Source organism: Oncorhynchus nerka, linkage group LG25, assembly GCF_034236695.1.
Source record: "Oncorhynchus nerka isolate Pitt River linkage group LG25, Oner_Uvic_2.0, whole genome shotgun sequence".
Classification (NCBI taxonomy): Eukaryota; Metazoa; Chordata; class Actinopteri; order Salmoniformes; family Salmonidae; genus Oncorhynchus; species Oncorhynchus nerka.
In genome coordinates, this window is record NC_088420.1 from 10,405,560 (window position 1) to 10,419,686 (window position 14,127).

The following is a 14,127-nucleotide window of genomic DNA, read 5'->3' on the forward strand; positions in this document are numbered from 1 at the left end:
AGGCGCCAGCCGAACTGAAGCATTTTGACGCCTTGCCTTCACACTGTATGACAGAGCATGTGCGTTACACAACACGGCCATTTTGTCCCTCTATATTAAGAGTGCGTTTCGTGGCGAGAGGGGCAGGAAAAGGGTTGATTCACCGGCTTTCCGCTTTCTGTCCCAGGCGAAGCTTGGTAAGGGGGGGGAGGAGGAGGAGGGCCTCTTTTCACACAGGCGGACATGGAAGGGGGGAGGGGTGGAGAGAAAGTGGGGCGGTGTAGTGTAGTGTCGGGTTTCCTTCCCCCACGGCTGGGGTCAAATGGGTCACCAACCAGCCCCCGCCCCTTCATCTCCCCTCATTTCAGAGGCCCAGCATGCAGGAAGTGCTAACCTTGCACCCCTCCCTCTTCATTCCCACTTCTCCTTTAGCTGTGAGCCCTCCAAAACGAATCTACCCCAGGAGGCTCCTGTTCTAAAACATTCAGGTCAATTTGTCAATGGCATTTGGCCCAACGCTATTGGCCTGGGCCAATATCTCACAGGGTAGTGGGTGATGTGTGTATCATTTCAATATCAGGTGATTTTATCTTTCATTGAATCAGACTGACCAAACTAACCTACTCTTCATACACAAATAATTACATTTTAACTTTGCAATATCATATTTAGTTTAAAAAAAAATCATAATAATAATCTTTGTTGGGGGAAAAAATAAGGGTGTTATTGTGATTTTGACCAATCAGCAGGCTGATTTTATAGGGCCCTACAACTGAAGCCTGCTGATTGGTCAAAATCACCTAACAATAACACCCCAATAGAAAAATAAAAAATAAAACAGTAAATATGATATTGCAAAGTTAAAATGTAATTATTTGTGTATGAAGAGTAGGTTAGTTTGGTCAGTCTGATTTAATGAAAGATAAAATCACCTGATATTGAAATGATACACACATCATCCACTACCCTGTGGTTTTTCCCCATTAGTTTCTACTCAAGGGGTTGCCCTTGAAATACAATTGTGCAGCTAGCAAGAAACCGTTGTTTGACTGCAGTGTTTCTGTACTGTCAGCGTAGGTCTACAGTGTAGCCTACATGTGAAGGCAGAGTTCGATAGAAAATAAATACAACTCATCATCGTATCATTCTGCCTGGTAGGCCTACTTTGCAGTCATCATTTTAAATTGGGGAGATTTTTTTTTTTTGGGGGGGGGGAGTATATTCATTCAACCAAGACTTTGAACCAAACAAACATTTGTAATAACTGGTTTGTATACACATTGTTGCCTTAGGTAACAGTTACTGGTAGATCTAACAACCTAACCTACCGATGTCGCTCTTCTGTGAGCTGATCCGTGCGACAACCAGCTGAGAGCTGCTCGACAGATGATTCCTCTCCAACTAGGCTGTGTGTGCAGCACACAGACGCTAAATAATCTACATAGTGAACTAACATTAATTATATATCCTACATTGAAAATAGCAGACCACTGATGTGGATGGTGCACTGGCCCAGTGGGTCTCCAAACACCTCCCTGGCTATCCGTTAGCCCTGTATGACTAAAAGGAGTACTGGAATCCTCCTCTCATTTCCTACCATCTGTGTGTGATTCTGTCTCCTCTCACTTCCTACCATCTGTGTGTGATTCCGTCTCCTCTCACTTCCTACCATCTGTGTGTGATTCCGTCTCCTCTCACTTCCTACCATCTGTGTGTGATTCCGTCTCCTCTCACTTCCTACCATCTGTGTGTGATTCTGTCTCCTCTCACTTCCTACCATCTCTGTGTGATTCTGTCTCCTCTCACTTCCTACCATCTGTGTGATTCTGTCTCCTCTCACTTCCTACCATCTCTGTGTGATTCTGTCTCCTCTCACTTCCTACCATCTGTGTGATTCTGTCTCCTCTCACTTCCTACTATCTCTGAGTGATTCTGTCTCCTCTCATCCTCTCTTTACTCCTGCTCTGATGTCACAGACACAATAAAACTGTGTTCTCTCCCTCTGTTGTGAGGAACTGTGTTTCCTTGTGCACGACTGTGTTTCACCTTCATCCTCAGCACTGTTCATTTGAAGCATGTATCATATGTTTTCATCTGAGAGGCAGACAGTCTATGATGCTAACAGCTCAAATGATCAAAATCAGAGCTTTTCATTCCGCCCCTCGCTCTTTCCTCACATATCGCCTCCCCCACCCTCCCTATTACCTCCTTTTCTTCTCACACACCCCTCTCTCAACGGTTCAGAGCGCCGTGCAAACATTTAAAAAAACGTCTCCTTTGTTGCGGAGAAGAAAATTAGGCCTACTATGCTGCTACACTAAAGTCTTTGTGGATTTTCATTAAAAAAGGGTTTTAACTCAGTTTAGTATGTCTAAACTGTCCTGAAATAACCAAGTCTCTGTCTCTTTTTGGTTGGAGCTCGATTGCGTTGAGACATTGGCTCATGGTAAATGTGTCTTTTCCATCTGCTAGCCCCGGCCAGCTAGCTGTCTGAATCGCAGTGTCTCCAGCTCACCTAGCTAATCACTGGATCCTATGATCACTCGGCTACACATGCCTCTCCCGAAATGTCAATATGCCTTGTCTACTACTCTCTCCCGCTCGCCTAGCGTAGTAGTGACTACCGAACGGTTCCCTGACTCACCTATTGCTGCTCATTGGAACCTCTGATCACTCGCCTACACAGCTGTTGCCTGCTGGACTGTTCACTAACACAGGACCTCATTTTGTTTATCTGTCGGCCCCAGCGTTGAACTCAGGTCCTGTATGTACCTAACTGACCCGCTCTGCCCATTCATCACCATTTACCCGTTGTTGTCTTAGCGCTCCCGATCAACACCTGTGATTGCTTTAAGCTTCTCTCTAATGTCAATATTATTATTATTATTTTTTTTTATTTTTTTTTTTACCTTTATTTAACCAGGCAAGTCAGTTAAGAACACATTCTTATTTTCAATGACGGCCTGGGAACAGTGGGTTAACTGCCTGTTCAGGGGCAGAACGACAGATTTGTACCTTGTCAGCTCGGGGGTTTGAACTCACAACCTTCCGGTTACTAGTCCAACGCTCTAACCACTAGGCTACCCCTGGTGAGTTCTTATTGTCTTATTTCACTGCAGAGCCTCCAGCCCTCCTCAACATGACTTAGCTAGACCTTTTGTCCCCCCACACATGCGGTGACCTCACCTGGCTTAAATAGTGCATCCAGAGATGCAACCTCTCTCATCGTCAGTCAATGCCTAGGTTTACCTCCACTGTACTCACATCCTACCATACCCTTGTCTGTGCATTATGTCCTGAATCAATTCTACCACGCCCAGAAATCTGCTCCTTTTATTCTCTGTTCTCAACGCACTAGACGACCAGTTCTTATAGCCTTTAGCCGTACCCTTATCCCACTCCTCCTCCGTTCCTCTGGTGATGTAAAGGTTAACCCAGGCGCTGCAGCCCCCAGCTCCACTCCCATTCCCCAGGCACTCTCATTTGTTGACTTCTGTAACTGTAAAAGCCTTGGTTTCATGCATGTTAACATCAGAAGCCTCCTCTCTAAGTTTGTTTTAGTCACTGCTTTAGCACAATCCACCAACCTTGATGTCCCAACCGTGTCTGAATCCTGGCATAGGAAGGCCACAAAATATCCTGAAATTTCCACCCCTAACTATAACATTTTCCGACAAGATAGAACTGCCTAAGGGGGTGGAGTTAGCCTGCAGAGTTCTGTATTACTGTCCAAGTCTGTGCCCAAACAATTCGAGCTTCAACTTCTAAAAATCCACCTTTCCAGAAATAAGTATCTCACAGTTGCCACTTGTTATAGACCCCCTTCAGACCCCAGCTCTGCCCTGGACACCATATGTGACTTGATCACCCCCATCTATCTTCAGAGTTTCTACTGTTAGGTGACCTAAACTGGGACATGCTTAACACCCTGGTCATCCTACAATCCAAGCTAGATGCCCTCAACCTCACACAAATTATCAAGGAACCTACCAGGTACAACCCTAAATCCGTAACCATGGGCACCCTCTTAGATATCATCCTGACCAACTTGCCCTCTAAGTACACCTCTGCTGTCTTCAACCAGGATCTCAGAGATCACTGCCTCATTGCCTGCGAGCGTACTGGGTCATTGGTCTAACGACCACCCCTCATCACTGTCAAATGCTCCCTAAAACAGATATAGCCTTTGGTTCACCTCAGACTTGACTGCCCTTGACTAGCACAAAAACATCCTGTGGCGTTCTGCATTAGCATCGAATAGCCCCCGTGATATGCAAATTTTCAGGGAAGTCAGGAACCAATATAGCTTTTTCAAACAGAAATTTGCATCCTGTAGCACTAATTCCAAAAGGTTTTGGGACACTGCAAAGTCCATGGAGAATAAGAGCACCTCCTCCCAGCTGCCCACTGCACTGAGGCTAGGAAACTCTGTCACCACTGATAAATCTACAATAATCGATCATTTCAATAAGCATTTTTCTACGGCTGGCCATGCTTTCCACCTGGCTACCCCTACCCCGGCCAACATCTCAGCAACCCCTGCAGCAACTTTCCCAAGCACCCCCCCCCCCCCCCGCGTCTCCTTCACCCAAATCCAGACAGCTGATGTTCTGAAAGAGCTGCAAAATCTGGATCTCTACAAATCAGCTGAGATAGACAATCTTGACCCTCTCTTTCTAAAATTATCCGCTGAAATTGTTGCAACCCCTATTATTAGCCTATTCAACCTCTTTCGTATCGTCTGAGATCCCCCTCTTCAAAGGGGGAGACACTCTAGACCCAAATTGTTTTAGACCTATATCCACCCTGCCTTTCTAAAATCTTTAAAAAGCCAAGTTAACAAACAGATCACCGACCATTTCGAATCCCACCGTACCTTCTCCGCTATGCAATCTGGTTTCTAAGCTGTTCATGGGTGCACCTTAGCCACGCCCAAGGTCCTAAACGATATCATAACCGCCATCGAAAAAAGACAGTACTGTGCAGCCGTCTTCATCGACCGGCTTTCAACTCTGTCACTCCCCACATTCTTATCGGCAGACTCAATAGCCTTGGTTACTCAAATGACTGCCTCGTCTGGTTCACCAACTACTTCTCAGACAGAGTTCAGTGTGTCAAATCGGAGGGCCTGTTGCCCGGACCTCTGGCAGTCTATATGGGGGTGCCACAGGGTTCAATTCTTGGGCCGACTCTTTTCTCTGTATACATCATTGAGGTCGCTCTTGCTGCTGATGATTCTTTGATCCACCTCTACACAGACGACACCATTCTGAATACATCTGGCCCTTCTTTGGACACTGTGCTAACAAACCTTCAAACGAGCATCGACGCCATACAACACTCCTTCCGTGGTCTCCAACTGCTTTTAAATGCTAGTAAAACTAAGTGCATGCTCTTCAACGGATTGCTTCCCACACACTCCCGCCCATCCAGCATCACTGCTCTGGACGGTTCTGAATTAGAATATGTGGACAACTACAAATACCTAGGTGTCTGGTTAGACTGTATAAACTCTCCTTCCAGACTCACATTAAACATCTCCAATCCAAAATTAAAACTAGAATCGGCTTCCTACTTCACAACAAAGCATACTTCCCTCAAGCTGCCAAACGGACCATCCTACCAATCCTTGACTTCAGCGATGTCATTTACAAAATAGCCTTCAACACCACTCAGAAAACTGGATGTAGTCTATCACAGTGCCATCCGTTTAGTCACCAAAGCCCCATATACTACCCACCACTGCAACCTGTATGCTCTCGTTGGCTGGCCCTCGCTACATATTCGTTGCCAAACCCACTGGCTCCAGGTCATCTGTAAGTCTTTGCTAGGTAACGCCCCGCCTTATCTCAGCTCACTGGTCACCATAGCAACACCCAACAGTAGCACATACTCCAGCAGGTATATTTCACTGGGCATCCCCAAAGCCAACACTTCCTTTGGCCGCCTTTCCTTCCAGTTCTCTGCTACTAGTGACTGGAACGAATTGCAAAAATCACTGAAGGTGGAGTCTTATATCTCCCTCTCTAACTTCAAGCATCAGCTGTCTGAGCAGCTTACAGATCACTGTACCTGTACATAGCCCATCTGTAAATAGCCCATCCAGCTACCTTATCCCCATATTATTACTTACCCTCTTGCACCCCAGTATCTCTACTTGCACATCATCATCTGCACATCTATCACTCCAGTATTAATACTAAATTGTAATTATTTTGCCACTATGACCTATTTAATGCCTACCTCCCTACATTTGCACGCACTGTACATAGATTTTTCTATTGTGTTATTGACTGTACATTTGTTTATGTGTAACTCTGTGTTGTTTTTGTTGCACTGCTTTGCTTTATCTTGACCAGGTCGCAGTTATAGGGCACCAAGTTAATGGAACACGAGAGAAGCAGGGGAAGAGTGGAGGGAGGGAGGGATGGGTTCAGTGCCAGAACAGGAAGTCCTGACTGGGCAAAAGCCATTTCCTGTGTACTGTGCTGCATGTAAGATGGGCTCGAGGTAGAAGTTGTGCCTTAGGATCAGCTTTCCCAATCCCATCAGGAGGGAAAAGAGGAAACTGACTCTGGATCAGTGCTAAGTGGTAACTTCATCGTAGACCATAAGGGGGCCTTGATGTAGAATTAAAACATAAATCTAGGATCAAATTATCCCAGTGGGGGAGGCTAAAATATCTCCATCTTGGATAAGTGGCTAGGGGCAACTTAGGGGAAATCAGTATCATATGGGGAGGTTTTTGTGAGTGCGATGCACCCTACCTTGATGTCAAAGTTACAGTCGAAGCGCTTGATGAGCACGATGAAGGCGCCAGTGAGGTTGTCCCGGATAGGGGGCGGGTCGATGGGCTCGCAGGCATTTTCGGGCCGTGCACCAATCAGAAAGCCCTGTGGGTGTGACATCACAGTACAGTTAGAGCATCAGTTAGGAACATGGTCAACACGACCAAACAGTCAACAAACAGCGTGTGTGTGGTGGATTCTGTCGACTAAGTAACTTTACGTTCCAATACCAAAAACAGAAAATTGCGGTGGTGTCCATTTTAATCTTTGCTCTCAACAGAAACATTCGCTGGAAATAAATATTCCCTGGAATCTAAATAAATATTCACTGGAAGATCAAACATCTAAAATTAGATCAATTAGACTAGAGAGAAATGATGAGCCACGTACTGAACTAAGACAACAGAAATGACAAATAACATTTGAATAAAATAAAAAAAATGTAACAGTCAATATGGGTCCTACATTTGGTTTGAATTAAGGCGGAGTGAGTGAGTGAGAGAGGGGGAGGGAGGGAGAGCACCAGAGGGGGAGGGAGAGAGAGGGGGTAGAGAGAACGAGAGAGGGGGAAGGGGGAGAGAGAGGAGGGGTAGAGAGAACGAGAGAGGGGGAAGGGAGAGAGAGGAGGGGTAGAGAGAACGAGAGAGGGGGAAGGGAGAGAGAGGAGGGGTAGAGAGAACGAGAGAGGGGGAAGGGAGAGAGAGGAGGGGTAGAGAGAACGAGAGAGGGGGAAGGGAGAGAGAGGAGGGGTAGAGAGAACGAGAGAGGGGGAAGGGAGAGAGAGGAGGGTAGAGAGAACGAGAGAAAGAGGAGGGGTAGAGAGAGAAAGGGAGAGGGAGGACGGGGAGGGAGAGGGAGGGGTAGCGAGAACGAGAGAGGGGGAGGGAGAGAGAGGGGTAGAGAGAACGAGAGAGGGAAGGGAGAGAGAGGGGGTAAAGAGAACGAGAGAGGGGGAGGGAGAGAGAGGGGGTAGAGAGAACGGGAGAGGGAGGAGGGAGAGAGGAGGGGTAGCGAGAACGAGAGAGGGGGAGGGAGAGAGAGGGGGTAGAGAGAACGAGAGAGGGAAGGGAGAGAGAGGGGGTAAAGAGAACGAGAGAGGGGGAGGGAGAGAGAGGGGGGTAGAGAGAACAAGCGAGGGGGAGGGAGAGAAAAAGAGTGAAAGTGAGTTTGGCTGGTAAACTTGGTTTGAGATGGGTAGCCATATTGGCAGTCCTTGGGTTATAATGCTATTTTCAAGGGAATATCGGTGCCAACATTGGCCAAAATGGTAACATCTATAGACCCAGTGAGTCAGACTCCACAAGGTGTGATCCACAGAGCACTGTGCTGATGGCACCCAGCAGGTCCTGCAGCTTTGGAGTCTCGGATCCGCCTCGGGCATGACTCAGCCTGTCAGAACACAGCCAGAGAGGCAGGCCTAATTTCAGGGCCTGATGCTGTCCAATTACACTGAGGTACTGTTCAAGTGTTTCCATTCAGGGAGAGGTGTTTCTTCAGTGAGTGAAACGTTCATTACATTGCAGACAGAAATGTAATGAATAGAGCCGAATGACACAATTCTCTTCTACAAGACAGATAATCATATCTGTTCTGCACATTCTATTTCTATCTGAATATTCTGTAATGCCCATCTTGAACAAACTGCTGCTCTCCAGTGTTTTGTCCCACTGGCTTCACGGTAACCTCACGCAGGCCGGCTTCACGGTAACCTCACGCAGGCCGGCTTCACGGTAACCTCACGCAGGCCGGCTTCACGGTAACCTCACGCAGGCCGGCTTCACGGTAACCTCACGCAGGCCGGCTTCACGGTAACCTCACGCAGGCCGGCTTCACGGTAACCTCACGCCGGCCGGCTTCACGGTAACCTCACGCCAGCTGGCTTCACATTTAACCAGATTTATTGATTTGATAATGTCTATCACATTTCCTTGCACTATTAAAGGCTGCAAAATGTAACATAGAAATGTGTTATAGATCTGTAATTCTCATTGAAAAGACAGATCTGTTCTATGTGCGCTATTTCTATGCTTCCCGTTCTTAAGTTTAGTCGAGTATTTTACTTTCGGCTTTTGTATGTAAATGATCTTTCTCAGCGTTGTGGATGGTACAATGACTCTCAACACTACATACTAGCTTGTTTTGTCACAAACTGAAATTAGATGAACCATTAGAATTTTAGCAACCAGGAAACGGCAGAAAGAGTCCTGCATAGCACTTCTTAAATACAGTGTAACTGCACATCCTATCAGGTGTGAGTGCAGATGGTTGCCCGGGGTGACAGGCTGAGAGAGAGGGTTGTGTCCCAAATGGTTATTTATTTATCTAGGCAAGTCAGTTAAGAACAAAATTCTTATTTACAATGACGACTTACACCAGCCAAACCTGGACGACGCTGGGACAATTGTGCGCCACGCTTTGGGACTCCCAATCACGGCCGGTTCTGATACAGCCTGGAACGGAACCGGGGTCTGTAGTGACGCCTCCAGCACTGAGATGCAGTGCCTTAGACTGCTGTGATACAGCCTGGAATGGAACCAGGGTCTGTAGTACTGAGATGCAGTGTCTTAGACCGCTGTGATACAGCCTGGAATAGAACCAGGGTCTGTAGTACTGAGATGCAGTGTCTTAGACCGCTGTGATACAGCCTGGAATGGAACCAGGGTCTGTAGTACTGAGATGCAGTGTCTTAGACCGCTGTGATACAGCCTGGAATGGAACCAGGGTCTGTAGTACTGAGATGCAGTGTCTTAGACTGCTGTGATACAGCCTGGAATGGAACCGGGGTCTGTAGTACTGAAATGCAGGGTCTTAGACCGCTGCGCCACTTGGGATATAAAATGGCACCCACCCTATTCCCCATATACACAGAGGCCTATAAGGCCCGGTCAGAAGTAGTACACCATGTCGGCATTAGGGTGCGATCTGGGACGCAGCTGAGCTGTAAATTGCTGTGGGATTGGGTGGGGGTGGGGCCTTGACTCAGCACCAGCTACAGCCAGCGGTGAACGTATTAGTGGAGGAGCTTGAGTTCAGTCACAGGGGTCATGCCAGTGCCTAGAACTTCAAAACAGACCCAGACTTCCTGCATTGCCAGTACTTTTCTCTGTGTGTGTACCTTACACTGCTAAGACTGTGTGTGTGTGTGTGTGTGTACCTTACACTGCTAAGACTGTGTGTGTGTGTGTGTGTGTTTTCAGCGACACAGCTCTTACAAGCTGCCACATTGAGGTCAATCTCTCCAAATAGAAAAGGATGATCAATGAAAGAGTCAAACGTATAAAAACATACCTTCAACTTCCCCAGAGGATGGACAGCAACTCATATGTACAGGTAAGTGTCCAAATGAAAAGGTAACACCAACATAGTGTCTTTATAGGGGCGTTGGGTCACCACCAGCCAACCAGAACAGCTTCAATGCACCTTGGCATAGATTCTACAAGTGTCTGGAACTCTATTGAAGAACCCATAGAGTGTCTGGAACTCTATTGAAGAACCCATAGAGTGTCTGGAACTCTATTGAAGAACTCATAGAGTGTCTGGGAACTCTATTGAAGAACCCATAGAGTGTCTGGAACTCTATTGAAGAACTCATAGAGTGTCTGGAACTCTATTGAAGAACTCATAGAGTGTCTGGGAACTCTATTGAAGAACTCATAGAGTGTCTGGGAACTCTATTGAAGAACTCATAGAGTGTCTGGAACTCTATTGAAGAACTCATAGAGTGTCTGGAACTCTATTGAAGAACTCATAGAGTGTCTGGAACTCTATTGAAGAACTCATAGAGTGTCTGGGACTCTATTGAAGAACTCATAGAGTGTCTGGAACTCTATTGTAGGGATGCGACATCATTCTTCCACAATAAATTCCACCATTTGGTGTTTTTGTTGATGTTGGTGGAAAACGCTGTCTCAGGTGCCTCTCCAGAATATCCCATTAGTGTTCAATTGGGTTGAGATCCGGTGATCTGGCACGCCCTTTAAAACCTCCTTCGGTTCTCTGAGACTCCTCCTTCAAAGTCAAAGATCTTTTAATCTAGCCAAAATAAATGGGCAACTGGGCATTTTTTCATACATGTAAGTATGAGGGGATTGTTAATTGCTTAATTAACTCAGGAACCATACAGGTGTGGAAGCAACTTCCTTTCGATATGCTTTGTATCCCTCCTTTACTCAAGTGTTTCCTTTGATGTAGTCAGTCACTCCAAAAGCTCGTTCCATTCTTGATTTGATACAAAGAGGTAGTGAAGAACTGGCAATGGAAGCCGATACACGGTCTACTTTATATTGAATCCTGTTTCAAAAAGGAACACAGACTGTAAATCTCCATGGATACAAAGCCTGCTATGACATCACTGCCTCACATTTTCACCTGGCTCAGAACAAGCTACAATAGCTCCCCCTGTTGGCAATGGACCCACAAAAACACTCACAAGGAAATGCCTAAACACACCTCTATACAGAGCACAGTATACTTGAGGGAAAATACAATAAAACAACTGACATTTTTTTAAACGTTATTTTTTTTAAAGTTTAACAACAGATTGTTCGTTTCAGGTTTTGAATTCACAGACAATACAGTCATCTTCCTCCTCCTGCACCGCGGGATTGCCTAGTGGTCGTGAAACCTAAAATCAGACTGATTCAAATACTATTTGAAAAATACTTGGGAGTGTTTTCTTTGGCCTGACAGATTATGAATATTACAATGTTGAAACTATTTGATCATGTGGTTTAAATGGAACAAACTCAATCAAGCACAGATTAAGACAGTATTTGAACCCAGGTCTATACCTAATCCCAGTCCGTAAATGTCACTAACGCAGACCCCGTTTATGGATAAGAGGAAGAACAGAGGAATTATTAAATATAGTCTCCAGTTTGTGCAGTTTTAAGCAGATGAAAATGAATGAATCTAAAACTCAGATTAGTAGAGAAGGTTTCATAGATGCACTGCACACAAAGAGGAGCCGCTCAACGAATTCAACTGTGTATTGAAAAATGGCTAAACCCCTCAATCTCATATGTTATAATGAAACTACTAAGCACATACACACTAAGCAGATGACATGACAAGGATCTAACATGGAAGGGTATTTGTAGACGGCACAAAAAAAATGGGAACTAAACCAGCCGAGCCAAACATTTTATCTAGGAAATCAACCAATATCGGCACCCAGAAACATATCAACTTCTCCATTTTAATGTTGATCTGTCACATGAAATAAGGAATCAAGTGGAACATTTTTACAGCCCAAAAAATGTTACATTTGATACAGAACAATAAAGTGCTATTTTCTGAATTGGGTCTACGTCCCAAATGGCACCCTATTCCCTATATAGTGCCCTACTTTTGACCAGGGCCTACTTATTTTCCACCATAATTTGCAAATAAATTCATTAAAAATCCTACAATGTGATTTTCAGGATTTTTTTTTCTAATTTTGTCTGTCATAGTTGAAGTGTACCTATGATGAAAATTACAGGCCTCTCTCATCTTTTTAAGTGGGAGAACTTGCACAATTGGTGGCTGACTGTATGTATGTATGTTATATATATATATATATATATATATATATATATATATATATACACACACACAAAAATGTTTTTTTCTTTTTTCACAATTGTTAGAATTTTCCTTCCACTTTGACAGAGTATTTTGTGTAGATTATTGATTAAAAAAAATCCATTTGAATCCCACTTTGTAGCACAACAAAATGTAGAAAAAGTTAAGGGATGTGAATCCTTTCTGAAGGCCCTGTAGCTGTGTGGACTGGAAATGGATCAGCATGATCTTTGCCCTGGAAAGATGTGTACATAGCCGCATCCCAACTCCAAAGCCACAGGCCGAATCCAGCTACTGCCCTTCAGCTTCCCAGGCCACTCCCCCTCCCGCATCCCGAGCCAGACATGTGACAGGATATGACACCATATGACACCGTGCTTCCTGTCCCTGCTAAAAGCCAGTCACTGTTCCGTGAAGTTCCCCCCCCAGGGCAATTATCTGCTGCTTCATCACTAATTGAACAAAGCCCTACCCAAAATCAACTGTGTAGAGACTCTTGAGACTATTTTTATTATCCTTCCTCAACTAATCACAGATCTGACATGACTTGATAGGGGTAAATCAGCAGTACCATCCCATAGCCTACAGCATTCTAGTCATGTTATATTAGCGATTAGACTACCCCAAAGTAGGGAGGAATAACATATTTCAAAGTAAACAAGGCCTAATCTAACACCAGTTTTTGCAACCTTTGCTTGGCAGCTTAAACCATCCCAGGTCACGCTGGTATCGATGTTCAGTCTATATTTTGTAAGAAGAGTGGAAGTGAGAGTCCTGTGCTTCGCATGAGGAACACACCATTGCCTACCCGTTGACCAAATTAAAAGAGGAAGGGGTGTATTCAGGGGAATTCCTACCGATGTAGATAGAACGAAGCTGACAGACAACAAGTGATTTTTCAACATGATACATTTCAATCAGAAAGTTCTGTTACATCCTCTTGAACAGACACGAGATTTAGCGGGAAAACCTCTGTTCATGACACACGGTGTTCTATAAGAGAACATCAGGGACTCGGCTACATTTTCCCGTCAGTTCTATTATTGCCTTTAGTACTATTTCACCCTTGAGGGAATGGCTGGCGCACATGCGCTTCGCACACTTTCCTTGTGTGTAAGAGATTAATGTTCCCAGTTGTCCCATTTGGGACACACGGCTAGTCGTACACTGTGCCATTTCGTGGCATGGGAGGGGTGTGGTTCCATTGAAAGAAAGCCCAGACTGAGGCACACTGGGAAATCATGGGAGACAAGCAAGCTGGTAAGTGTCTTGTGATTCTGGGACAAACTGCAGGCTCCATTGTAGGATGGAAGGTTTGTTCCATCAGCACTGCAATCCCCTGAGACATGGAAGCTGCTGCAGTTCATTCCTAAACATTCTTCTCTCAGTTCTTCCATAGTTCACTGGCCTTCACAGGGACTGGAGAGGTGAAAGCAATAAGATAATAGTAGTGGTGTTCCATAAAGCTACAATCAGCAGTTGAAACAATAACAAAGCTAACTCACCGCCCCTGTTTTAGTTTAAAAAAAGCTGAGGGGTGGTGCTGGAGAAATGTAACCACTCAAATTCATAACCAAGCCATGGATGTAAGGACTGGCCATCCATTATATCAAAATTATAGTTTTAACCATGTTTTGAAGCTATACGAAGTGTTTGTAAACAACGTAAATGTAAACAAACATTGGAGTAAAACAAGCTATACTTTAGGTTCTGATAGGAGACAACAGTTGAACTAAGCTCATGAGGCATTTATAAGTTACATTCATCAAGAATCACTGGGTACATATCATTACTT

General features: G+C 45.0%; 1 protein-coding gene across 2 annotated transcripts in view; it reads right to left on the reverse strand.

Annotated features, from left to right (window-relative positions):
- The window catches only part of LOC115118964 (E3 ubiquitin-protein ligase RNF13-like), a 90,950-nt gene that overhangs the window by 51,845 nt on the left and 24,978 nt on the right, over positions 1 to 14,127 (reverse strand). For both annotated transcript variants that reach the window (XM_065009532.1, XM_065009533.1), the window contains exon 4: positions 6,747 to 6,872. In XM_065009532.1, coding sequence (XP_064865604.1) covers positions 6,747 to 6,872 — 126 coding nt within the window. The remainder of the gene's footprint in view (positions 1 to 6,746; positions 6,873 to 14,127) is intronic.